This window comes from Zalophus californianus, chromosome 15 (assembly GCF_009762305.2).
Source record: "Zalophus californianus isolate mZalCal1 chromosome 15, mZalCal1.pri.v2, whole genome shotgun sequence".
Classification (NCBI taxonomy): Eukaryota; Metazoa; Chordata; class Mammalia; order Carnivora; family Otariidae; genus Zalophus; species Zalophus californianus.
Window position 1 is genome coordinate 60001031 of NC_045609.1, and position 26971 is coordinate 60028001.

The following is a 26971-nucleotide window of genomic DNA, read 5'->3' on the forward strand; positions in this document are numbered from 1 at the left end:
GAGTGTCCAGCTAGTGCAGTGCTGGGGAAAGGGTCCCAGGAACTGGGGGTGGCCGGGGTGGGAGTGATTCTGGAATCTCAGAGGCTACCTGGGAACTGGACTAGCATGGAAGGGTCTTTACTCCTCAGGGGGTACCTGGGAAAGATAGGTGTGTGAGTATAACTTGCAGCACACTTTGCGCATTAAGTCCCCCTAAGTCCCCTTTCACAAAATGTGAAATCCCTCTTGCCCAACACATGAAAATGCCTGTTGTCTGCACCCACACTTCTTCATGGTATGTGCAACACAGGGATATGTCTGCTGGTTCTAGAAAAACCAGTGAGTCTATGTGTGGAGGGGGGTTCTGTCCACAGTCTTATTCCTCCAATAGTTCAGACTCCCCAAGACTTATTAACTTTCTGGACCAACATAGGGAGACCTGGGGCAAAGGGCTCCTTTAGAGTTCTGAGCTCCTCTCAGTAAGGATCCTTCCTCTGTACCTCTCCCTCCACCCCAATCTTGGTTAATTACCTTCCTGAAGGAAGCCCAGAGCTGTACCAGGTAATATCACCTGAGAGCCCCTTTCTCCCAGGCCTGGGAGCCTTTCCCTTTAGGCTGCCCGAACTGTATTTTCCTTTTTTTTCGTTCCCCACACGAAGTTAGTGCGGTTACGTGGGGTTGTGAGGCCAAAGCAAACCCGGGAGCGCCATCTGCAGGTCTCTAGAGGAAGAGACTGACCTTCGGGGCTGGACCCGGCGCCTTCAACCTCCAGCCCAAGGGAACCAGCCTGGCTGCCCAAGGAAGAGGGAGTGAGGGCTGGGAGGGAGGGGGCTTGAGGGAGGTGGTTGTTTTTTTTTTTTTTTTTTCCCTCCCAGAAGTTACTCCATAGGTGGATTAAGCGAATCTGGCTCAGGAGGATCCAGGAAGGGGGTCAAATGTCTAGCCAACTCAGCCCCCTGAGGAGTGGGTGGTTCAGAGTCCTGTGGGGACTGAGCCTGGCTGGATCCCCGTCGGAGGATTGAGGGCACTCTGAACACCCGGGTGCGGGAGGCCCAGTAGGAGTCTCCTGGCTGAATGGGGCGGGTGCGTCTCCCATCCTAGCTGCTGCCTGGGCACTTGCCAGCGGGACAGCGGCGCGAGTCTGCGGCTCTTTCGCGGGCGCCAGGGTCTGCAGTCAGGGGCCAGAGGCGCCTCGAGACCGAGCAGCAAGAGCGGAGCGCGGGCTTCCCTGAGCCGCCCTTTCGCAGACCCAGGGAAGCGGGGGGAGGGAGCGAAGGAGGGAGAGAGAGTTAAAACATCAGCTGAAGTGCCAAGATGATTTATGAGACGAGGGAAAATATTTCATAAAGATCTCCCGGATATTCTGTACTTAACCAGTTAGGAGACAAAGGGCTTCTCCTGCCTGGTGCGTATGAGCGGACCCGAGCGAGTGCGGGCGAGGGCTGCGGAGGCTGGGCCAGCGGCTCTGGCAGGAGCGGGGCCCGGCCGAGCGCGCTGCGCCTCCTGCGCTAGCTCGGGATCCGTCAAGCTGGCAGCGGGCGGCGCTCAACCTCGTTCGCAGCCTCTTCTCCCCAGCCGGGGAGACCAAAGCTCGTCGCCCGCGTCCTCTGCCGCCGCGACCAGTCGCTCCGCACTGTCTCCCCTCCCCAAGCCCTTCTCCCAGGCCATCCGAGGGTCCAGAAGCCAAGCCCCCCGGGCTCTCCCACCGTCCGTTGGGTCCCACTGAGGCAGGTGGGTCCTCGCTGGAGGTCTCCAGCTCCATCCTAAACCGAGCGTTCTGGGCTGCCCAGACTCTGATGGCCAAGGGAAGAGGGAAGCCCTCCGCGCAGCCGCGCGTGGGATGAGAGAGGACAAACTACAGGGCACTTTGCCCCGGAATGAGAATTGGGGGTGCGTGGGTGGGGAGGTACCTCAGGAGGGAAAGGCGAAAGGGAAGGACCAGAGAGAGGAAGGAAGAATCAGGAAGGAACGGAAGGGAACTCAGACCTGAGAGGAGGGGGGTTAAGGCTAGGGATGCGGACCGGGCTCCGGGCCGCGTGGCCCACGCGGGCACTGGCCGGTGGATGGCAGGGCTGGGTGAGTTGGGACTGCGAGCCTGGCTTTCGAGAGCGGCTCGCTCAGGGGCACTCTGTCGTTGCCTGAATATTCATTAGACTGGCCGCTCTTTATCTTTATCTAACGTTTATCTTATCGGCGAGTTTCGTTTCTCAGTGTAGTTTTAATCCCGGGCTCCCCTTTCCCCTCCCCCTGGCCCGCTCCCCTCCCTCCCTCTTCCTTCGCCCGCCGCTCCCTCCCTTCCTCCCTCCCGTTTCCCCCTCCCCACCCCTCCCCTCGCCGGCACCGGAGTGACAGGCGCGGGGCCCTCCTCGCCAAAGCTCGGGGCTCCGGCGCTGGCGAATCACAGAGTGGTGGAATCTATTGCCTTTGTCTGACAAGTCATCCATCTCCCAGCGCGGGGAGGAGGAGGGGGTCTGGAGGGGGCTTTGCAGCTTTTAGAGAGACACACACCGGGAGCCAAGGCTCCAGTCTCCGGCCGAGTCTTCTCGCAGCCGCAACCCACCTGGGGCCAGCCCAGTGCTGCCGGCGCTGCTCGGCTCCCTCCCTCCCTCCCTCCCGGCCCTTCGGCCGCGGCGGTGAGCGCCTGCCTTTTCCGGGGGCGGGGGCCCGGCTCGCGCTCTCCCCTCCTGGAGGCGCCCGCTCGGACATCCCGAGGATTGCTACTTCTCTGCCAACTTCGCCAACTCACCGGCACTTGGAGCGGCCCGGCTCCCCGCCCGGCGCCCTCGGGCCGCCCCCGCTCCTCGCCCTCTCCGACCGCCGCCTCTCGGATGACCGGGTTCCAGGGGAGCTGAGCCGCCTCCCCCGCCCAGCCTCAGCCCTGGCCTCAGCTGCCGCGCGCGCCATGCGCCCCCAGATCCCCCCGGCCCGGCCCGCCGCCCCGGGGCCGCTCTGCTGACCGCCCAGCCCCGCGCCCCGACGGTGGGAAGTTGCGGTCGCTGCGGGTGCGAGCTTCGATCCGCCCGGGAAGCGTCCCCGCGGGGAGCACAGCGCGGCGTCCCCCGCCCGCCCCGCCGCAGCCGGGCGCTCGCTCACCTCCCCACCCCCCCAACGTCCCTCCCTTTTCTCCTCAAGTCCTGAAGTTGAGTTTGAGAGGCGACACGGCGGCGGCGGCCGCGCTGCTCCCGCTCCTCTGCCTCCCCATGGATATGCACTGCAAAGCAGACCCCTTCTCCGCGATGCACCGTGAGTACCGGCGCCCGGCTCCTGTCCCAGCTCGGGGCTCCCCGTCCTAACCCTCTCCCGTCCAGTCCCGGTGCGGCCCTGGCCCCCTTCACTCAGGTCCCATCTTGGAGACTGCGCTGGCTTCTCCAGGCCCCCCCTTTTGTTCTTCCTCTTCCCCTCATTTTCCAGTGTTTCTAAAGCCTCCAGTTTCTCTCTTCTGCCTTAGGTCACCAATACTTCTCCCTCTACCTGCCTTCCTATCTTCCCTCCTGCCCATCACCTGTCTTCCTTTCCTTCCACCTGCTCCTTCTTAGATCATCGATCCACAGCCCCTGGCCCTGGCTCCAGCCATCCTATGCCCTGGTCACCCTCTTGCCCTGGGCTGGGAGACTAAATTGGCAGGCAGTTTTGAGGGGTTTGAGTTGTGTTGTTTTCTCTGTTCTCTCCCTCTCTCCCTCTACCCTCTCTCTCCCTCCCTCTCTCTCTGCCTCCCCCACCCTCCATTCATCTCTACCTTTCTCAAACTTGGAGTGTGCTTGCCCAGGAGGAGACTCCTGGCATGGGCAGCTTCCGTGTCAGGACAATCAGGCAGAAGAGTGTGGGGGTGGGGTGCCCCCATCTGACCCTCAGCTCCCAGCATCTCCAGGCCCTGGCAGCCCAGCCAGGGCTTGGTGTGAGCTGGTTTGTAATACTCCCTCTTCTTTTCTTTCCTACCTCCTTCCCCTCTTTCTCTTCTCCTTCAGTTGGGAGTCCAAGATTGGCAGGATGTGGTGGTCATCTTTCTCCACCTCTCCCTGGGAGATGCTCTAAAAACAAAGAGGGGTTCCAAGGAGAAATCGAAGTCAGGAAGAGATGGAGTAGAGGAGCCTGCCAGGCAGCCCCTGGGCAGAGCCGAGCTCTGCTTGCAGTTCTGGAGGCTCCTTGCCGGCCTCCCACTCCCCGGTGAAAATGGTCCAGCCAGTGCCCTGGCCGGTGGGTAGTCAAAGAGGGGGAAAACGAGGGAGAAAGAACAAAAGGAAGGCAAACGCCAAAGCTGGGGAGAAGGGAAAGAGAAATTTTTTAAAAGGGGAAGAAAATAAAAGAAAGAAAACAGAAAGGATGTTATAGGGGAAAGAGAAGGGGAGAAAAAATTTAAAAAATAGGAAAGAGAATTATTTTAATGAATTTGAATTTATCTAATTCATGTCATATGTCTTTAGCTTGGAGAACAATTCAGAGGTTTTTTTTTTTTAGACAAATAGATTCTAAATAGAAAACTTCTCCTCCTCTGTAGATTAATAATTAAGGATGATTTGTAACTTTTCACAGGGAAACTTTTTTAGACCTGGCTTGGATCGGTGCTCCAGACAAGAGTGCCGAGGAGGGAGAGCTCTGTTTTTCTCTTAAGCATATAATTAGCGTTACAGGGGGAGCTTTTAAAAAAATACTCCTGGGGTAAAATATATTTTCCTAAATAATTTCCAAGTACAGGTAATCCAAGTCAGGGGCCTCGGGCCGCCGCGGGTCTCCGCGAGTTGAGACGGAAATCCTGTCTCCTTTTCGGAGCGAGTGGAACCGGGTCGACACGCCGGCTTCGCCCAGCCCGCCGGCCTCCCTGCCCCGCCACCTCTGCTCTCGCTCTTCTCTCGGGCCGAATCCGCGGGGGATTTGCCGAGTCCCAGCCGCCCACAGGGTGTCACTTTGAAACCCAAAGTGGGGCAAGGCGAGCTGAAGGTGGTTGGAGGAAGGGAGGAGAGACGGCGGCGCGGGCAGGCAGCGTGGCCAGCAAGCCGGGGCAGCCTGAGTCCGCGCCAGCGGCAGTGGCGCATTCCAGGCCCGACTCAGCGGCAGCTCCCGGCCCCCGGCCCTGGACCCCTGTCGTGCCCCCTTCCCGTCCCCCTTCCTTAGACTGGGGACGAGGGGCCGGGCCCGGAGCCCGGGGAGGCTGAATTATTCATCTTTAATCTGCCCGCAGCTGCCGCCTTTTCATACCGGTAACGCGAGTTCTCCCGGGGCCTAAATTATTGATGGTCAGGGTTTGGAGGGAGGGGAGGGGTGAGGAGTGGGGCTAGAGGTAGGGAGAGTAGCGGGAATGAGAGGCAAAAATAAGAGGTTCTAGCCTCCCCCAGCCTCCAGATCTGAAGCCTCTCCCCAGGGGTTTTACCGGCCCTTGCTCTCGGTACCCCCAGAAGGGGACGGGAAAGAAATGAGCAGAGCGCAGATGTTCCCGCTTTCTCCGAAAGCCGCCTGAGGCTAGCAGGGCAGGGGCTGTAGGTTGCTGGCCAGGTCAGGCCGGCCGCTAGAACTCTCTGCGCTTGGATTGCTCAGTAACTGCGGCTGCGGGTTGATCGCTCTGGGTGCAGGATTTCTAGACTGCTGTAGGCCAGGGAGAATGGGGCGCCGCGCAGCGTCCTCAGGCCTGGCATCCGGTGACCACTTGGGCTCCGAGGTTGGGGGCCCCAAGCTGGAGTTGGAATGGAGACCCAGCGCCCTCCTCCTGGCCGGGAGAGCAAACGCCCTCGCTTCGCGGTGTCCTGGGAGGCTGCCGAGGTCTAAGAGGTCAGAGGGACGGGAGCTGGCTCCGGCAGGCAGCACAGGGTGCCCCGTGAGCCCTCAGCCCGTCTGGGCAACTTGCACCATGCTACCTAGAGGAAGCAGTGGGTCCCAAGCCTGGCTCAAGGCGGCAGGCAGACAAGCCCCGGCAGCCTGCGTTCTCTGGCTGCTACCGAACCGAGCGTGGCGCGGCTCTCCCGCTGCCTCCCTGGCTCTGAGCGCAGCAGACTCTGGACCCCTGCGCCTTCAGCCTTCCGTCCTCCACCTGGCTTTCTTTGAACTTTAGACACTAGGGAGACGAGTGGGAAATATGGCCCCCAAATATCTAAAGATAGAAAACATAAAAGAAAAGGAAAAAATCCCGATCAAAACCCAGAATAAAACAAAAACAAAAACACAGGGAAAGAGGCAGGAACACTCCAACTCTGATTTAAAATAGATAGAAGAGGTAAGGAGCAAAAGGAGGGAGTCAGACACTTAGTCCCTCTCTGTGCTCAGAGCCCTTTTGTACTGGGTCAACCGGTCCCAGCCCCCAAATCATCCACCTCCAAGCCCTAGCACACACCAACGACTCCCGCTTGCTTGCGGCTTAGGCGGGATCCCGCTTGGCCCTGCTTCTGCTCTCTGCTCGGCTCTTCTTTTCCTCTCCTACATTCTTTCCTGCCGGCATCAATTTCCTCCCTACCCTCTTTCTTCTCACCAGGCTTCTCCGTTCCTTCCCTCACTTTCTCCCTCGAGAGGTACTGGTCTTAGAGCCACGTTCTTCCCAGCTCTCTGCCCTGCATCTGCGTTTCCCCGTCTCTACGGCCAATGGGTTTCAATCCCCAATCCCCCGCGTTGTGCTTGGCAGCAGACCACTGTTCTGCCACAAGTCCCAGATCATGCCCCTCCACCCTGCCTGCTCCCTTCGCACATCCTGGGCCTTGGACCCTGACTAATGGCCGGTCCCTGCTGTGTGTGGGGTGTTGTGTTTTTTTCTTGTCTCTCCCCAGCAGGGCACGGGGGTGTGAACCAGCTCGGGGGGGTGTTTGTGAACGGCCGGCCCCTGCCCGACGTGGTGAGGCAGCGCATCGTGGAGCTGGCCCACCAGGGTGTGCGGCCCTGCGACATATCCCGGCAGCTGCGGGTCAGCCACGGCTGTGTCAGCAAAATCCTGGGCAGGTGAGGGCCTCAGAGCTGCCCCTGGGAGAAGCCTTGCCTCCTTATCCCGCAGCCCTGGGTCTCCAGACCAAGGACTTGGCTAAAAGTCCAGGATGCCAGTGGGGGTATCTAGATACTCCGGGCTATCTAGAGAGCTGCTCCTTTTGGAGAGGGCGCTTAGGTGGTGGCCACGGCCCCAGGAGCGAGGATGGAGCAGGGTCATTCAGCTCCTGCCCAGCTTCAGGGTTCTCGTGAGAAGCCTGCCAGATACCAGACTTCAGAAAGGGAGGGACTCCTCTTCAAGCAGAGTTAATGCAGACTTGGGGGGGGGGGTGTCAGAGGAACAGGGTGGGGAGTGTAAATGGGTCCCCAAGAGGAAAGAAAAAATCAGCATTGGGGAGGGGACAGTTCTCACCCGGGCTCTGTGTTCAGTAGGAAAGGGCTGGAGGTGGTGGCTCAGCCCTGGTGGGTCTGGAGGCCTGGAAGCTGCTGCCTCCTCTTCGTTCCAAATGCAAGGCTGGGCTTTCAGACTCCCAGGGGCACCTATCCCTGCTGGTGTGCTCGCAGCCCCTGGCATGACTGTCTTCCTGGAGGGAGTGTCCCTGTCGTCCTCCCCTGCATCCTGCCGCCCAGCCCTTGCCCTAGCCAAGCGCCCTCCGGAAGCTGGCTCAGCCACGCTGAGTCTTTTCCCTCCACGCTGCTGCCTCGGGTGGGAGAGTGGCGCTGCCGCCGCAGTCGCAGCCGCCCTGGAGCCTGCAGCCTCCCTGCCCCTGCCACCGCCTGTTCTCGCTGACCCCGCCGGCCTTCCCGGCGCAGGTACTATGAGACCGGCAGCATCAAGCCCGGAGTGATTGGAGGCTCCAAGCCCAAAGTGGCGACGCCCAAAGTGGTGGACAAGATTGCTGAATACAAGCGGCAGAACCCAACTATGTTCGCCTGGGAGATCCGAGACCGGCTCCTGGCTGAGGGCATCTGCGACAATGACACGGTGCCCAGCGTCTCTTCCATCAACAGGTGAGCAAACCACCCGGGACTGCAGGGTGGGACTCCAGCTCCCAGCTCCTGCCCATTAGGGTGTCTCCCAGCTTGCGGTCTCTGTTCTTTCCCCAGCCTCTGCCCTTGCTCCAGGCTCTCAGTCCCCGAAGTCCTTTGGGCAGGGAGAGGAGACCTGGAAGGCAGAGACAGACAGACAGACAGAGCTGTCTCCAGCTCAGGGCTGGGTATTCCCTGCCAGGCTTCTCCCGCCGGCGTCCTGGAAATGAATCCAAGTGTTTGTGGTAATTAAGACTCCAAGATTACGTGCCTCGGTATCTAGAGACAATCACAGCCCACAGCCGAAGCCTTTAAAATGACCAGTGTCTATTCATCGCTTCCAAACAGACTTCCCTTTCTAAAGGCATGCTCCCTTCCCCAGGGGCAGCTGCCTGTCCTGGCTGCCCCACCCTCCCTGCCAACTCCCACAAAGCTTGCCTCCCAGGAGCCCAGGCCTTGCTAGCCAGCTTGCACAAATTTCCGGCCTACAAGCACGAGTATCCAGGCCTGCAGAGCAAACGCCAGCCACCAGCCAGCAATTGGCAGGGAGTAGAGAAAGCTGGACAAGGAGTGGGACACCAGGCAGGCAGGGAGAGAGCTCTGGACCCCAAGGCTCAACTTCAGGATGCTTAGGGCCAGGGATAAGTCTGAACCGATGACAGGCGCAGGCACATGGGGCCAACATAGGCTGGAGTCATCGAGACCTGTAGTTGCACAGCATAGTCTCGCAATCCCCAAGCCACTCCAGCATGCTCTCTGGGAGAGTACACATGTATGTTCCACGTGTGTATACCGTGCCAGTGTGCAAATGGGCCTGTGTCGGGTACAACACGCACAAGGAGCAGTGGGATCCAAGCACCCGGAGGGCTTCAAACATCACAGAACTATACAGTCTGACACCAGCAGAGACCCTGTATAAGTTCCAGACAGCTTGGCCAGCCTTTCAACCCCATTTTAAGACAGATTCCCAAATGAGAAGAAGGCTGAGGGTTTCTTACCCTTGTTATTCTTTGTACTCTTCATAGATTCATTATCAGGACAACTAATAATTCAGATGGTGCCTTTTTCTGAAACTGGCATGACGTATCAAGGTTTCTTTTTTTTTAATATTTTGCAAATGATATGGAATTATCCCAAATCATCCTGAAAACAGCAGGTAAAATTAGCTGGTAGAATGTACCTTGGCTAAAGAAGATTCCCTCTGCCACACTCGTGCTGTAACGTACTGTGAGGCGACCCCAGAAATTATCCCAGTGTGTGCCATATGTATTAAAATGGTTATTCAGTTATGAACAGGGTAACATAATACTGATCAGCTAATTATACACCCTCCGAAAACCCTCCAGCTCCCCGGGCCTGGCTCGCTAGGTACTGAAAGCATAGCAGTTTGACATTCAGACACCTTCGAAGGAGCTGGAGAAAGACTCTGGGTGGTTTGGGAGAGGAATGTGTCTTTTTGCATTTAAAAGCCAGAGGAGGCTGGGGAAGCTTTGGGGCTGGGGCAGGATTGGCGGTTTGGAACGGGCAGGGGACAAAGCATTTGTTTTCGGAGCCATCTGGAGACTCAGCCTCTTGGCTGTCTGCTGGTCCCGAGAGTGAGTTGGAACGGAGATCTTGGGAGGAGAGCAGCCTGCTGAGGAGCGATGTTGCTGGGGCTGGGCGCTGGTGTATTGGGGGACATTCAAGAAAAATGCTTGTTGTCAGTGATAGGATTTGCCAGCCTTTGGAGGAACCCGAGACATGCACAGTTAAGGCAGTTTGGTTTTCTTGATGGGTGGAGGATTGGAGCAATCAAGGCACTTCTGATGGCAGCATCCCTCGCCTACCACCCCGTCTAGAACCCCGTCCCTCCTCTCCCCAACATATACCTTCACTGGCTGAGATGTTTTGAGAAGCTGTCTCATGCCAGAGTTTGGGGATCCTCTCATTCTGAAAAGCCCCAGAAAGCAGGGAACAGGTGACCCCAGGATCAAGCTCAGAAGCCTGGGGTTGCAGTCCCCAGCATTGGGGGAAAGTAGAGGGGTGGGTTGAGAGTAGGAAAAGAACGGCCTCGGCTTGATAGTGCTGACAGCTGCAGGATCTGCACTGCGTGGAGCCCCACCACCTGAGGGGCACCGAGGCTTCCTTTGGGTCTGTAGAAATAGCTATCTGTGGGCAGGTGTTGCTGGAGATGGAGAGGGAGTGGGAGGAGAGGAACGGGGAAGCCACCGGCAGCATGGGCAGCCAAGCCCTCGGTCTGCGGTTGGGCTTCCCGGCTTGCTTTGTCGACAAGGAGCAGTCAGGGTAGTGTGGATTTCACTTTGGGACAGAATCCTACCACGGTTCCAAATTGGGAAAGAATTCTGAGGGCTTCCCAATGTGCTGCTGAGTTGGGGCTGGAGGGATGCATCTAGGCCCCCATGTCCTCCACTTCATCCCTGTAGGTGTTTTGCTCTAAATGGGGAAAGGTTTATCTGAGATTTGTTGTTTCACCCTGAAACCTGATAAAGGCAGGATGTTTCTGCCTGCGTTGGTGATATCAGGAACTTTGTAAATTTTTCACTTTGTAAAATTTCACTGAATCTGGGCCAGAAGTGCAGCTTTACCTGCCACATCTCCACTCACTATAGGAAGACCCTGGGGATTTTCCTCTGTGCAGAAAGTGTGGTGCATCAGGGAATGGGTGGTTCTCGAGTTTAGGGCCTTCCTGTTGGTGAGGTGCCCACTTGTCTTCGGTACTTTATAACCGTTTTGAGTGTGTGCATGTGCCGGTGGTTGGCAAGAAAGGAAGTCCACACATGCTCACCCACTGAGCCAAATTGTGAGGTTTTTTTTCATCTTCTCCTTCCCAAAACAGATGTTGTCGCCACACTTGAAATATGCTGTTATGGTTATAAACGAAATTGCTTTTCATGCTTTAAAATTGGTTTTGGTTTTCTCTGATCCGGTCGCGATAAAGGCTTGGACATTCCATCCACATACTCCACTGACAAATCCTCAGAGAAATACCTCTCTGAGTCAGTGGAGTAGGTCAGGGAGGCCTCCCAAACCCACTCCTGCCCCCCAGAGACCACTATCAAAAATCCAGAGGGTTGACAGGATTGCTTAGCATGTGGAATTTCTGTGACTCCATCTCGATATTGGGTTACTGATCACTAAGCATGGAGTTGCCAGCTCCTCAGTTTATACACTGCCACTGTAGAGGGCGGATGTTTATAAACAGGTGACTTGAGACTAACACCTGGTGTGGGAAATGGCCTAGGGCGTGAGAAGAGATGGAGGGGGATCCATGCTACCGAAGGGGGTAAAAGTCGCCTAAGTTATATTGCCGAGCAATTGACTGGGCAGGAAGGATCTTCCTGATTATATGCCAAAGTCTTCTGATTTGGCTATTGCTCTGGGCAGAGAATACAGCTCCTTTGAAAGAATGGGCACAAACTCCAGGTAGAGTCTAGGGTTACCAAGGATCCCCTGAGGGTGCTTTCTTGGAATAAGCTGACAAAAAGGCCGTTGCTCGCTTAACTTTTCCAACCTGCACTACACTCTTGGGATCAGGGCCTTCCCTGCCCCTAGATCTTTGGAGTGGGCTCTTCCAGAGTCCATTTCTCACTGATCACCTGCTACCCACACTCTCTCAGCCTGTTTGGCTCCAAGTGAGCACATTCACTGGCTTCAAGGCCACAGCCCCAGTGCTGTGCAAGGTTTCCATCCTGTGTCATTCGCAGGCCTCATCGGAGTTCTGGCAGTGGGGTGACCGTAGTGGGCCAGCTGTTCATTTGAAGACCTATCCAAAAAAGCTAGGAATGCTGAAGATATGTTCAGGGCTGGAGTGTGTGTCTCTTTCTCTGAAACTCAGGTTCTAGAACATTGCACATTTGTCTCGTAGACTCTTAGACCTTGCTTGGCATGAATCTGGGCCAGCAGTGCAGCTTTACCTGCCACATCTCCATGCCCTTGTAGCTATTTGGTGGTCAGTGCTGTTGGTCTCATGGCAAAGAGCCAAGGCAAATTGGTGGGCTAAGAAGAAGACTTCTGGGGCGCCTGGGTGGCTCAGTCAGTTAAGCGTCTGCCTTCGGCTAAGGTCTTGATCCCAGGGTCCTGGGATCGAGCCCTGCATCGGGCTCCTTGCTCAGTGGGGAGCCTGCTTCTCCCTTGCCTGCCGTTCCCCCTGCTTGTGCTTGCTCTCTCTCTCTCGCTCTCTCTGTGTCAAATAAATAAATAAAATCTTAAAAAAAGAAAAAGAAAAAGAGGACTTCTGTCCTCAGAGGAGTAGGAGAAATAAGGACAGAGAACTTGCCTTCTGTGGCCCAGGGCCTACCACACTGCGGTCACAAAGAGAAAACAAATATGCCAATGTCTGTCCGAGAAGCCTTGCTCACTTATCCTTCCCCAGAGAGGGCTCTCCTCCTGCGGAGATCACCCATCATTAGACTAACATGTGAAATAGGTACGGCTGTTGATCTTATTTCTTAAAATGAGCTGGAGCTGTCCTCCTGAAAAGCCATTTTTGTTCCCTTAGTTACTTTAGACTTCTTGGCCTGCCGTCATATGGGTCTGACTGTTTCCCTCATCGGCTGGCTCAGAGCGGGCGTTCAGGCCATGAAATGGCCTTCAGGTGAGAGCAATGGCTGGTTGCCCTGAGTTCTTACCTCAGCTGCCAACTCTGGGGAAGAGAAAGACAGGAGGGGTTGTCCCTAATGAAAACTCCAGGTAGGTTTTGGAGGGCAATGCAAAGCAGAAAGAGAGGGAAACTCCTCCTAACTAACTAAATAAATAGTGTCCCAACTATTTTGAGAACTCAATAAAACAATCACATCAAATATGAAGAGGCATAAATCTTGTGTCTGCACAGGTAACCTACTCAATTGCTTTTATTATCGTTCAGGCTGCCTCCATTTATTACAGTCCACAGCCTGGGCAAAGGAGGTTGCGTGGAGGGTGGTCTCCAGTGCAATCCTACACCCTGAGAGGCAACAATCAGCCCATAGAGGCAGGGATTTCGATGGGAGCGCGGGAAGGGCCCATCTGTCTGCATGAAAACCAATCAATAACTCTGTAACCAGAGCCCTTGTCACAGGGAAATGGACAACACAACAGTTCAATACAGGGGCCACAGGGGGAATTAGCCAGCGGAGATGGGGCCAGGCAGGAACAGCCCCTGGAGAAGAGAAACAGGGTACCTGGAGAAAGGAACGTTGGGGAGGGAGTGGTGCTGTGTGTATATTGGTAGATGGGGCGAATGATTGTGCAGAGTAGATCCAGGGAATGGATCTACCGTTGGAACCGGTGTGAGAGGGAACAGTTGGGAAACGGACTTATTCTGGTGCATGCAAGAGAGTGTGGTTGTATTATGTGATGGTATGTGCTTGTAGACTAGAACATTACAGCTTCCAGAGAAAGAGTAGCCATGGTAGAAACTGGTGCAGAAGATGAATCTCCCCCTCCCCCCAACACCACCAAGAGCCTGCATCTGAAGAGGGGCTTGTCATGAGCCCACCTGAGAGAGGGGTCCTGCTTCCCCATCTTGTCAGCAGGACTGATGAAGGAACGCCCTGAGCCAAGGGCCCCATTTTCTGCTCCCGGCTTCCTAGGTCTCCAGCTCTGGCTACTCTGTAATTTCCCCTCTTAGTTCTCAGGCTTGTCCTTAGTCCCTCCTTGTTGCTACCTGGAGTTGGAGGTCTCCAAGTAAGAGGAAACGATGTATATGTATTTTTTTTCCACTTCTTGTTCTTTCTTTTTTAAAAATTTATTTATTTATTTTAGAGAGAGCGCGCGCACGCACGTGCCAGAGTGAGCGTACAGTGGAAGGGGCAGAGGGAGAAGGAAAGAATCCCAAGCAGACTCCCTACTGAGCCCGAAGTGAAGTGGGTGGGGCTCCATCTCATGACTCTGAGATCATGATCTGAGCCTAAATCAAGAGTCCAACGCTTAACCGACTGAGCCCTCCAGGTGCCCCTTCACTTCCTGTTCTTTAAAAGAGTGCAGTTAAGGGTTCTAACCTGGCCTGCCACTTGTCTGAATCCCTGCTGTTTCCCCACATCCCCAAGCCGGGTGTCCAGAGTTCAGATTCTTGCAAGGGAGGCATTTACAGGTACAGCTATGGCCAGCTCACCTAGCCACGTGCGTGAGCCTAGAAAGGAGATAGAGGCCCCTGACAGATCTGAGGCATGGGAAACAGTATCTCACAACCAATGCCCAAATCACAAGTGAAGTAAACAGATAGGAAATAAAATCGCATTGGGTTTATCAGTCTACCAGTAAACCATGGGGTTGAATGTTTTCCTCCCATTGAACCTGTTGTTTTGGTGCTAGCAAGGTGCAGCTTGAACATGGTTCACAATGGTTTCTAGGCATAGAGGTTGACATGTTCAGTGTGTATGGGTTTGTATGTGTATGCGTGTGCCATCCTGTGTCTGCTCTTTGGTAAAAGGGCTCCAAGGCCAAGAGGAAAGGGAAGAAGTTCCAAAGGATGTGTCCCGCAGTCACAGACAAAGGCTGAACACCTTGTCCTTGGCCCAATAGGTCAATCAGTGAGGTAGTCATTGGGCCATTGGGTGATAATAGGGCTCAGCTGAAGATTCTTTGTTTCTAATTTGGGCAAACTGAGGTCAAAATTTCCTTCAATCTTTACTTGCACTGTAACACTCCATGGTCCTGTTAGTCCCCAAAAAGCAGGGCCTGGCTACAGTGATGTCACCTTTGTATTGGAGAGCTGTGAGTTCAGCTGTCCATCTTCACTTAGACTCTCACTCAGTTCCAGCCCAGTCAGCAAGACTAGTTAGGGACCAACTGTATAAGCAGCTAAAAAGATGCTCTTCCCAGTGGGCCTCTTTCCTGTAGAGTTTTGGTGCAGAGGCCCACCAAGGGGTGCAGGTCCCTCTAGCAGGAGGTGTGGTGGCAGCTTGGGGACAGTCATTGACAGGGCTCTCCCAAGGGCCAGGCCAAGAGGATGTCTCCACGTCCTTCCCCAGTAACCCAGGTGCCAGGGAAATAAGGAAGAGGCTTTTTGTGAGAAACACGTAACTGGGGACTGGAGAGGCCTTGGAGACCAGGCAGGGCATGAAGGCACAGGCAGATGCCTGGGGCCTCCAGGGAGGGCCGGGCCTAGGGGAGCTGTTGGGGATGGGAAGTAAGAGGGAGTGAGCTGGCACTGGAGGAGAAGGAGCAAGGCCTCATGCAGTTCTCCGTGGGTAGGAGAAGAAGGTATATAGAAGGGAGGGAGGGAGATGGGAGAGGCCTTGGAGCCAGGTTCCTCTTGTAGCTCATCCTCAGCAACCACAAAAATAACTGGACTCTTTCTTTTGGTTTTTGAGAGATAATATGATAAGAAGATATTTTGTGTTTTTCACATGAGAGTGAGAAACTGAGAGTCGTCGGCATTCTAGAAAGGTCAGGTTTATTGTAGGGATGTGGAGGGAGGAAAGTAGAGCTGCAGGAGCTGGGATGGAGCTGGTGAGAGCTGGACCAAAGGGCTGGGGTATGCGGGCCCAGCCTAGAGGCAGGAAGATTTGGGTTTTGAAAACTCTGTGCTGGCCAAAGAAAACAGAGCTTCAGGTCTGATTCAGTCCATGGGCCCTGGTCTGCTGTCCCAGGGCTGTATAACCAGACTTGGCTTCTCTTCTCTGCTTCAGACCAGAGCACTAACAGTGCAGGTACAGGGGTGCGGGTGATGTTTCCCGAGCCCCTTAGTCCAGGAGCCCCTGAGGAGGGTAGGTCAAGGGGAGAGTCCACTCTCTACCGTGAGGGCAGGGGAGGGTGAGGCGTGAGTGGGAGGGGAGGATGGAAGTCAGAAGGAGGGCTGAAGAGTGAGAAAGGAGGTGGGGAGCCTGAGGGGTGAAAGGGAGAGGCCTCGGAACTGGCTTGGCTGGATGAGAATGGAGCGCATGGCCAGAGTACAAAGCAGGGAGCTCTGGAAGCTTGAAAAGGGGGTTGGATCCTGTGCATCTCCGCCAAGGGCCTCTGGTGGTGCTTGGAGGTGGTCGGATGGAGCCTGAGCTCTGGGCAGCTGGTAGACCAGGCTGAGGGTGACTTCAGGGAGCTCAGAAGGTGGTAAAGGAGAAAAGGGGAGGCCAGCCAGGAAGGACGAAGGTGGCGGGCAAAGGAAGTGTTGTGGGAGGTCAAGTCGTGGCCACCTGTACCACAAGGCAGCCTGGCCCTGGCTGTGGGGCTGTTGCACTGTAGTTGCTGCAGCCTGGTCCCTAGCAGAAGGGAGAGTGGGAGAGAGGCCAAGAGGAAGGGAGGGAGGTCTTCGTTTCCTAGGTGTTTCAGACTCGAGGCCCTCCACCCGGGAGCCTCCGGCCACTCTGCTCTGGACTTCCTCTCTTGCCTGCCTGCAGCCCTGCCTGAACTTCTCTGCAGTGAGCTCACTCTGCAGCCATTCGGGGGCAGAGGAAGCCAGAGGGACGCCACAGGCAGCGCCCGGCGGGAGAAGCAGAAAGGCTACAAGACAGGGCAGCAGGCTGCAAGGGGACCTGTACCCACCTTGTAGACACAGTAAGGTCAAGAAATCAGAGAGGAAGGGCTCAGAGGTCGGGGAGAGAAGGGAGGAGGGCAGGAAGGGAGGACAGCAATGGCCGCAGAGCTGGAGCACCTGGGAGCAAGCCCTGAGGCAGCATCCCCCCCACCCCCTTGGCCCCAGGGTCTTTGCTGGACTGGTGGAGGAAGCTGCAGGCAACCAGGGGCCTTGTAGGCAGTATCTGGCTTAACAGGCCACAGAGATGGTCAAGGAGGAGACCCTCATTCTGCCCCTTATCTTGTGACTTTCCATTTAATTCTAGAGGGCAAGATGGTCCTTGCTTACGTGTCCTGTGTCATACCGAGAGAAGGTGATTCTGCGTTGAGGGCCTCTGTGTGTCTCTGTTTTGGAAAGAGCCTGAGAACTTTGGAAAGAACATGTGGTATCTAGCTGAGCCTAACATTTGTGTCCTGGGAAGCTGTCTAAATGGTCCTGGTATTCCAGGGAGCTCTTAAAAGGAGTCAGTCTTGTCAAACAGGGGGCTGGTGGTTTCCTATTCAGAGAGTTTCGGGCTGAAGGGACTGTTTGGTCTCAGAATGAAAGTTTCTGCCATCGTTTGGACAACCTGTCTATTTTTTTTTTAAAAGGTTGCAAAGCATTTTTTAAAGGCTTTATTTATTTATTCATGAGAGACAGAATGAGAGAGAGAGGCAGAGGGAGAAGCAGGCTCCCTCCAGAGCAGGGAGCCCGATGTGGGATTCGATCCCAGGAGTCTGGGATCATGACCTGAGCTGAAGGCAGACGCCCAACCGACTGAGCCGCCCAGGCACCCTGGACAACCTGTCTATTTGGGATGTTAGCAAATGTTGTCTGGCAAGCGTGGGTTGAATGGACGATAGATCTACCAATGGGTTGACGAGTGGGGGTCCGGTCAGGTACAAAGGGTCCCGGCACACTTAGTCTGTGTGCACACGTGTGTGCATCTTCTCTGCTAGAGGTGAGGGTGTAGAGTGGCACATGATGGCCAGGTCGAGGGTGTGTAACACGCCTATACCAGGAGGACTGGTAGCAGCACTTGATTTGTGTCTGTCGAGGTCCTCAAAGGGAGTATGCATTTAGGTAGGGACACAGGTCAAACTGTTTATCTCCTTTTGTCATCTACAGAGAGGATACCTCCCCTTCCTCCCCCCCCCCCCCCCCCGTCACTTACTTTTTTCCTTCCTCTCTCTCCTCCTCCTCAGGGTAGCTGGTTTGGGTTAGGAGGCCAATCTCAGTAGACTCTAATTGAAGAGAGAAGAGAATTTGATGAGATAAGGAAGGCCATCCTTCCTCTGGGGACCAATAGAGGTTTCACATTCCCCTACTCCGCTCAGCTTCTCTAGGGAGCTGACACCAGGGCAGGCAGCCTCCCCACAGACTGTGACTGTCTGGCCTCTGGGAGAGCCAGAGGAAATGAGGTATTCCTTGGGGTCAAGACTCGGGTTCCCTTCCCAGTCACCATGGATCTGGATGGAGGGACAGTCTGATGGAGCCCCTGACGAGACAGGTAAAGGGGGTAGAAGAGAGACGGCCCAAGACAGGAGGAGAGAAGTGAGAGCCCAGAAGTGACAGACACAGGCCAGCTCCAGCTAAAGCCTGTTTTTTTGGCCACAGAAGTGGACTGAGTATGTGTGTTGGGAAGGGAGGTCTTTTTTTTTTTTTTTTTAATTAGGGAAGAGGCTCTGAAGCCTTTTTGGCCAGTCTCCTGGGCTAAGCCCTTAGCTTTTTGCAGAGGGTACAGCCCTGGTTCGGTCCAGCTCCCCATAGAAATAGTGGCCACCCCTCACTCTTATACCCCCTGCCCTCTCCCGCCCCAGCACATATGTATTCCCCTCTTCCTCCTCCCTTACCTCCCCTTAACTTGGCCCTGAGGATCAGGTAGTTCCTGACCCCAGGGAGGCAGCCTGAAGACTCCTTAGGAGATGACCTCCCAGGGTGGGTACAAAAAAAGTTGAGAGAAATTCATTTCATGGCCAGTCACTGCTTAGAAAAGGCGATTCCAGCATACGAATGTGATAAATGTTAACTGAGCATTAATCGCATTAAAGAGGGCCCTATAAACTTTTCATTTCTAATTAAATTCGTCCAGTGATGCTGCCCAAGCGAGTACTCTGGGCCTTTGTTTATGTGGAAAATTAAAATGCAAATACAATGGGATTTATTTCCAGGAGTGGAGTGATGGGCTGGCCCCTCTGGCTACTGGTCTCCAGGCCTCTTGGGCCAGGTAACTCCTTCTTTGGAAGTGCCATCCCCCCTTGGGACACATTCTGGTGTGAAGGGAGAGGACAGAGTTCAAGGTCAACTAGAGTTAGAGATGAAGAGAAGGTATGGAAAAAATTGAGGAGAGGGAGAAAAAAGACAGTAGATGACCCAGAAATCTAAGAAAGCATTGCTCTGCCCCCCCTCGCCCCCTCTACTTCCAACTCATACCTCTAAGAGAAGAGATCCCCCAAATCTCGCTTGTGAGTAATGTCACCACAAGCTTCCGCCGCAGCTCGGGGATGAAGGGTGAGCGTGGGAGGGAGAATTTGGAGGAATCAGCCCTGCCAGGCATATGTGGACCTCCACCTAAAAGAACCGAGTGGTCATCCACAGAGAGGGCCCTGGATTTATCTCCAGCAGTTTGAGGGGCAGCTGCAGTCCACACCATGCTCTCACTGATCTCTTCCTGCCGGCACCAAGCGGCATTGACACAGGGCGGTGGAGCGGAGAGGCGCACACCGAGGGCGCTGTGCAGGCACGCCCGCCCCCACGTAGCCTTCCCGTGTGTGGGGAGAGCCAGGCACTCATGAGAATAAACAAATGTCCCTTGCAGGGAGTCCTTCGGTGCCGTGATGCCTTTGATAAAAAGCAGTAACCCTAAATACTGTTGAATAGAACGATCTAAAGTTCCTATTTACCAAAACATAAATTAAGTCGAGTGGAGAGCAAACATGGGTCAGAAAAACCACGTGGGTAGATCAGTGGGGACACTGAAGGATCGCCGTGCTGCTCTATGGATAAGGAAGTTGTAAACAGCATTAAAAAGTAGAGAGGGAAAGAAAATGGAAGTGGAGACATGATAAAAAGCAGAGCACTAAATCACAAATAGGGGTACATGTACAAAGTCACAAACCAGATTTACGTCAAGCGTTGCAAGATCTATAGCTTGGTCTGACCACACGTGGAGATACTCTGCGCATGGGCATGCGGGCATCCGGAGAGCGGATAGAGGCTGTGTCAGCATGAGGAGGGTGGACTTGGTCGTAACCTGGGCCCTCTCTGTCAGACAGTGGGACTGACCCAACAGCTCTACCGTGCAGGGATCTGATTGGGTCCGGTTCTGCAGATAGCCAAGGAAACAGCCTTAGGAGGTTTTTAAAGGTCTTTGAGTACATGAGTCTCCTGTGAGCTGGATCCACGTTCTAATGGATCTCCAAGGCCGCAACCCATTCCCAGATGGAGTCTGCTTGACTAGTTTTGTTAAATAGCTTGCTACCCCTGTCCTCTTTAGTCTGTTTTATTCTGGGTTATTTTTGTCCTTTTCAGCGTTCACTTATGTCTCTTAGAAATGCATGAGCACTTGCTGACAAACAGGTAAATGTGACAGTTCCCAAACATCTGGATGAAAACCAAATCTTTCGGCAATCATCTATGAGGGTTGTCAATAGGATGCCAAAGATCTGGTGATTTAGAGACATCTACATAATTGATCAGATTTCTAGTTTTTATCCAGGCATCGACACTCATTTTCACTTCACTGGTGTCGCATTTCATTGGGAAACACCTGTTTTCAGAGGGAAATATTCTAGGTGACAAGGTGTTGTGGTTAGGAAGCATCTTTGATGCATTTGGGTCTGGTTTCTGGCTTAAAAGGAGGCTAGTCTTGACTTGAAAGTCAGGTGGAAAGCTGGTGCTTTAGAGAGTTTAGTATCTGAACAAGCACAGCAGGTGGATGCTTTCCCTGGAAAGTTGGTTGGGAGGGCAAGTCACTTGGTCTAAATGAGGGTAAGCTGTCCAGTAGGCCTGGCTTCCATAAGGGAATCCACTTTGCCATCTTAAAGGAGAGTATCGGGTTCTTAGAAGGCATGGTCTTTCATTCACGTATACTTTCATTTGTCCATTCAGAAAACCTTTGCTGAGCACCTGCTATATGCCAGGCAAGTCACACAAACCTATGTAACCCAGAAAATGTAAGAAAGTGGGCTCTGGGAGAGATTGCTGGAGTTTGAGTCAACTTCCCGACCTACTGGCTCTGGGAGAGATTGCTGGAGTTTGAGTCAACTTCCCGATCAACTTCCCGATCTTCCCGAGATAGATAAATCTCATCTCCTCTTTGGACCTCGGTTTCTTCACCCGTCTAATACGAGGATAACCATACAAGGTTCTCGTGAGGGTTACACGAGTTAATCCACGTAAACCTGCTTAGCATTGCACCTGGCACGTATCAAGTGCTCAATAAATGTTAGTTATTTTCATGGCAGTCATAGTCATAATGTGTCTATTTCTTGCTATATGTCTATGTCAGTGTGTGTGACTTCTGGCTTGTGTGTGCATAAACAGTGACCTCTTTTAAATAAAAAAGCTTGAGCTGAAAGGATATTCTGTGAACAGAAATGTGTATCATGAATGCCAGTGAGAATTACGGTCCGCTATGAGCCCAGCCGGATTTAGGAAGGGGCCTGTTCCATGTGTGTGCAGGAAAAAAAGCCCATGATGAGTCAGTTACCTGACGATTGAACAGAATTAGTCAGATAATTGCTCCCTTTGTGCACTTTGTTTGAGAGCCCAGCCTCTGTGTGTATGTGTGTGTGTGTGTGCGTGTGTGTGTGTGTGTGTGTATAAACTTCCTATGCCTGTACACTCCTTCTCTGGAATGAGCCTACTAGTGTTTGAGGAGTTGAAGGTTGGCATTTTCTGGGCTTCATGGCATTTTCATGGGTTGTGGTGCTTTGCATTTTGTCATTTTTTTTTAAAGATAAAATGAAACAGTCACGGGGGAAAAAATCCTTATTTGATGGGTTTGAAGGGTTCCTCTGATTCTTAAATGTCATAGGGGGAAGAGAAGGAAGGTAAACAGGAAGAGGAAGAGAAGAGAGGAGAGAAAGTAAAGAGAAAAGATAGAGAGAGAGGAGAGGGGGAAGTACGCAAGTATTTGACAAGCTCAAACCAATCTGTCTGCTATTGTCCCACATTTCTGTATGTTCCAGGGAAGCACAGGAGGTTGATTATCATTGCAGTTATTGTCACTGTTAAGGGTTAAAAGATTTTAAGGAGAAAATTTAGTAGAAAAATTTTACTTTGGGCTTGACGTATTAAGTGCAATGGTTCAAAGGAACTGGAAAACTACAAATTCTACTCACTCTGTGCTCAAAGGAGCAAAGATGAAAACTAAGGTTTTCCAAACTCACGATGATGTGTTCTGGCTCCCCATCTTTATGGGAAGGCCCGTGGACTGAGGCCAAGGCCCAATCCCATTCTTGCCTATAGCTCTCCCTGCCCCTTTGGCCTGGGTAGGTAGGGTAGCCAAGTTCAGCTCAATGGACTTTCTTAAGATCCACACCCAAATGCCTTAATATTCACTGATCTGATTTCTTTCTTAGCCTTTCCTTATTTCCCAACTTGACCCCTAGATTTCACTATTTCTTGTTTATACCTATTGCCTGACCAATGTTCTGAGTTTTTAAATTAGAAAGTAAATCTTTTAAATGAGCTAAATTTGAATCCTGAGAACTCAATTATCCTTGGATTTTTTTCATAACTGTAAAATGTTTAAGGGCCACCATTTTCCTTTCTGCCTATTCATCCTCACTAGGGCTGGACGCAACCTCGGTACGGAAATGGGCAGTGGTGAAATCTATCATCCCCGAGCCCCTGCCCCTGTCCAAATGGACCAGAAGGCCAAGGAGGGAACTAGCCCCTGCCTCCATGCTGCCTGACTGACCACACACACACCTCTACTCATCTTAGGGTTTAATGTATATTAGCACACATGTGGACATGCTTGTACACATGCATAGGCCAATCTTATGGTTGCTTTACTTGGTAAGCCCTTATATTCATTATGATAGTAGCTAACAAGTGCTTACTATAGTAGAAATCATTATAAGCATATTGCATGTATTAATTGATTTAAGCCTCGCAAACAACCCCATAGGGCTTTATAGGACTGTTTATAGATGAGGTAACTGGGGTACAGTGATGTTAAATAACTTACTCAGATCACAGGCTAAGCAGCAGAACTAGGATTTGAACCCAGGCAATACTGGTTCTAAAACCTATGTGCTCATCTGGCGCTCTATACTACATATTACCTTTCCATCAGAGAAAGGGCATCCATCTACGGTCTCTTGTGGCGCTCTGTATATCTTGCAGTCTCATGCCCTGTGATGTAGTGATACATTTCCTGACAAGCTCAGAACAAAGACCCTGCGCCCTGGTAGAAAGTCACGCCTAATAGATGTTCCTGTACTCTTCTATGGTGTGTGTGTGGGGCCCTGAGCGCAGGCCACTGCTGAGCCACATCATCTGGGGATGCTGGGAAGGAAGAAGGTGCTGATGGCCAGAGCCAGAGAGGTAGTGGATTGGGGAACTAGAGTTCATGCTGGACTCGGGTTCATGTTCATTGGAATCAGGGAGTTTACTCCCACCCATTCTCCTCTTGCCGCATCAGGGATCCAGACTCTCGATAGGCATTGAGTCTGGTTTAGGGCTTTGACACATTAGGCAGACGTAGGGAGGGTGGCACCAGGATCTGTGTCAGAAGTGTTCCATGGATCAGGGGCAGCTGGCTTCTAACAGAACAGAACTGTGCATTTGGTCATTGAGAAGAGATTTGTCCCATATCTCTAGAATCTTCCTTCTGGAAAGCAGCAATGCAAATGACCAAGCTGGAGGGAGCTAAAAAAGCTAAAGGATGGGCCCTCTCACCCACCTCCCACAACCATACCGAGAAAGCAATTACGGAATCCTATACCACCACCCAGATCCAACATCATTACTCAACCCACATCACCAAGGAGACACCCATTAACCTAATCTCTGAGACATACGTTACAAAAAAAAAAAAAAAAAAAAGATGCTGATATGATCAACGAACACAATAATTCAAAGCAGAAACACAGACATTGCTGCTAAACAATACTCAAATTCCTCCAGCTCAGTGTTACACAAAGTGCAGTCACCTCAATACAATATCACAAAACACCAAGTAACAAACCTCAAACCAGCTGCAGGAATGCATCGGGGCACAATGCAATACAATGTACACCCAACACAATTCAAACTCTCCATCCCACAGGCACACCCATACACAAAGGCTGAAATCATGTGGCCGCCAGAGCAATAGCACACACTGGTCGGGCGTGCACAGAGATGGGGCACGCAGTACAGCTCCCGGCCCCTCTGCACGCCCAGCAGAAAACGGTCACATCCACAGCCTCCCCAAGCTCAGTGCACTCCTGATCCCCAGGCCCAGCGCAGCCTGCCAGCCAGCAGCAGCACCATCCTGTTTCTCCAGCAGGTGGATGTGTCCAGACCATCACCTTCAATAAGGCCTCTGGGCTCTGGTTGCTAGTAAGAGAATAAACTGTCCCCTGAGCCTGCTTCCTGAGACAGGACAAATCAGCTCTATCCTGGCTGGGGTTTAATAAGACTTTGCTGTTGCTGAAAATGACAGAGCTCCAGGGATGGAGGGAAAGGTGGGGGTGGGCCCGGGAGGGGGGCTCACCGAGCTGGGTGCAGGAATTCCCCCTTCCTCCACCAAGCCCTGCCTTCTGTGGCCATTCCAGAGCCGAAGCCCTCTTGCTGGGTGTTCACTGAGTATCGATTCAGTCTGCAAGCAATTTTAATATTTCTTCAGGGACTTTCCAGCAACAGCACAAGTCATTAATTCACCCTCCCAAATTGCTTATTCAATAGCAGGAACATGGCTCCTGAATAAAGTCCCAGAATTTATGTGACTCGCACGAGTCAGGAGGTCAAACAACTGTTATGGAGCGAAGTTAAAAATCCAAATAAAATATTGACACTTTTTTGGGGAGGGGGAGGGGGGAAGTAAAGGTATTTAAAATAGGTTTTTGTTGCAATGCCCCCAGGATAAAGAATGGAAGGAGACTGAAGACAAGTTGGAGTTTATAAAATCAATGGAATTTATTGCACATCTACTTGGCATTTAATAATTCTCTCATTTCCACATCCCCCCCCACCCCGTCCTAGCCATAGACAGAAAGATACACAGGTGTACAAGTGCACATTTATGCACATCAATACTGGTGCATGGACCAATATAAAAACACAGTTGTGATGTGAGAATCTCAGACACTCTGGGAAGGGACCAGTGCAGTGTGACTATGGCTTACATATTTGACAGAAATAGGCATAACTGGGGCAAAAATTCATGAAGTAGGTTCTGATAAATATATCCAGTATTATAAATGGTGGATCAATGCATCAGAGCCGACATGACTATAAAGATACACTAATCATAGTAGTAGTTTCTAGAAACATAGAAACACTTTTGTGTGCAGTACTGTTACACACTCATGTACATGATTTGGAAACTAAATAGATAAACAGAATTTGGAAACTCTACACCCAAAACCTACCAGTGCATATAAAATACTGAAACCATAGCCACTTAACCTAAAATTGTGGTTCGTTTGTAACATGGACGTGCTGCTCATCAGATACAGGGGAGAGGCTAAGCATGTTTAGAATGGCTGCTATATGCAATTTCTGCCCATTGTCTACACATACATTTGCTCAGTTGTCCAGATCACAAATGAGAAAAGACTATGCCCAAATAGTTAATAAACACAGATAACTATTAATATAGAAATTTCCAGAAGAGGTAATATGTTTCAACCTGTAGACATTAGAGTCCCAGACCTGTACCCAAAGTCTGGCTCCAGTGTTATTAAGCGCATGACCTTGGGCAAATTGCTCAGACCACTCTGTTGTCTCCTTGGTGTTATAGAGAACATGCCTATTTAACAGAGTCGTAGCTAGGATTTATTTTTTTTATTTTAATTTTTTTTTTAAGATTTTACTTATTTATTTGAGAGAGAGAGCACAAACTGGGAAGAGAGGCAGAGAGAGAGGGAGAAGCAGGCTCTCCGCTGAGCAGGGAGCCCGACCTGGGGCTCAATCCCAGGCTGGGATCATGACCTGAGCTGAAGGCAGCCGATTAACTAACTGAGCCACCCAGGTGCCCCTCGTAGCTAGGATTTAAATGAGCAAACGCATTTGTCACAATGGCTGTCAGTTAATGAATATGAAATAAGTTCTAATTATTTCCTTTACTATGATTATATGCAGCTCTTCTATCCGGGCCCCACCTCTCATAGATTCTACTATCTGTTCTTGGTATGAGTTATTCTACCCAGCGTGGGTTCTGGAGCCAGGTTCCCCACTTTAAATCCTGGTTCTGTTGCCTAACAGCTGTATGCCCTTGGGTTAGTTACTTAACTTCTCTGAGCCTCGGGTTCCACATCTGTAGAATAGTTAAATTAATCCACATAAAGTGCTTAGCACAGTGCCTGGTACATAGTGAACATATATTAGCTCATTACATTCCCAAATATGTTATCCTTATTATTATTAATAATAACATTCATTTGTTATTCAGCAAATAGTCTTTAAGTGCTAACATTCTGCCAGGCACTGTTACTAGGTGCTGGAAATACAATAGTGAGAGAAATGGGTGTGATACCTGCCCTTATAAAGTTCAGAGTCTAGGGGAGGACTCAATGTGAATTGAGTAAGCAAAAAGACAAGCTTTCAGCTCTGTGCTAGACCCTGAGGGGAAGAGGGGTATGGAGAGAAATAGATTGGAAAGCCAGGGTAGAGCCAGATTGGGAAAGATTTTGAAGGCCAGGCTGAGGAATTTTGAATTGATTCTGTTGGTAATAGGAAGCAATTGTAGGGTTTAGCCACATCATATTCTTTCAGGAGACAGAGACTGATGGATTGTTTTCGAATACTGGAGTCACTGGGCAAGAGGTGGGAGGGGCGAGAGGCCAGGAGTTCAGGCCCCACCTCTGCTGCTGCTCAGGGCACTTGCTCCAGGCTTCCTTCTGCTTGCCTAGGGAGGTGGGCATGCCAGGGAGGACACGGAGCACGGGCAGGGAGGACTTGGTCCCAGCAGTGAGGCTACACAGCACCTCTTTCACCATCACATCAGGCAGTCTTCTAGCCTCTGGACCTTCCCAAGCAGGACCATGGGGTGGACAGCTGGTGGACCCCAGTTCTAGCCCGGAAGCCCTGACAGATGAGGGCAGGGCTGGTGGCGAAAGGAGCTAGTCCGGTCACGCTCTGGGCTTGGCATGCACTGCAGACTGGTTTCCAAATGGTTAGTTAAACACATTGCCCCTTAATTTTTAAACCTATGCATATCTTGAAGTTAAATCAATCCATATGCTTACCATTCATCATATAAACCATCACTATTGCCCCCTTGGGCCAGCCCCATGGCCCATCTAGCCTGGTAAATTGTATCTGGCCTGGGCTCCGGGGGACACGTGGTGGAAGGATTATCGCCCTTAGAGCCAGCCTTAGAAGGCTAAATTGATGCAGAATCTCTGAAGAAATAATATCTAAGGAACCCAGTGGGAA

The 26971-nt window shown here is 52.2% G+C and overlaps 1 protein-coding gene across 7 annotated transcripts in view; it reads left to right on the top strand.

The window, feature by feature from the left end:
- The first annotated feature begins 3116 nt into the window (after positions 1–3116).
- Positions 3117–26971, top strand: part of PAX2 (paired box 2) — a 77338-nt gene continuing 53483 nt past the window's right edge. For 3 of the 7 annotated variants that reach the window (XM_027596322.1, XM_027596327.1, XM_027596329.1), the window contains exons 1-3: positions 3128–3222; positions 6726–6894; positions 7690–7887. In XM_027596322.1, the coding sequence (XP_027452123.1) occupies positions 3180–3222; positions 6726–6894; positions 7690–7887 (410 nt within the window). In that variant the 5' untranslated portion in view covers positions 3128–3179. Of the gene's footprint in view, positions 3223–6725; positions 6895–7689; positions 7888–26971 lie in introns of all 7 variants that reach the window. The other 4 variants (XM_027596323.1, XM_027596324.1, XM_027596325.1 and 1 more) reach the window with 3 other exon arrangements.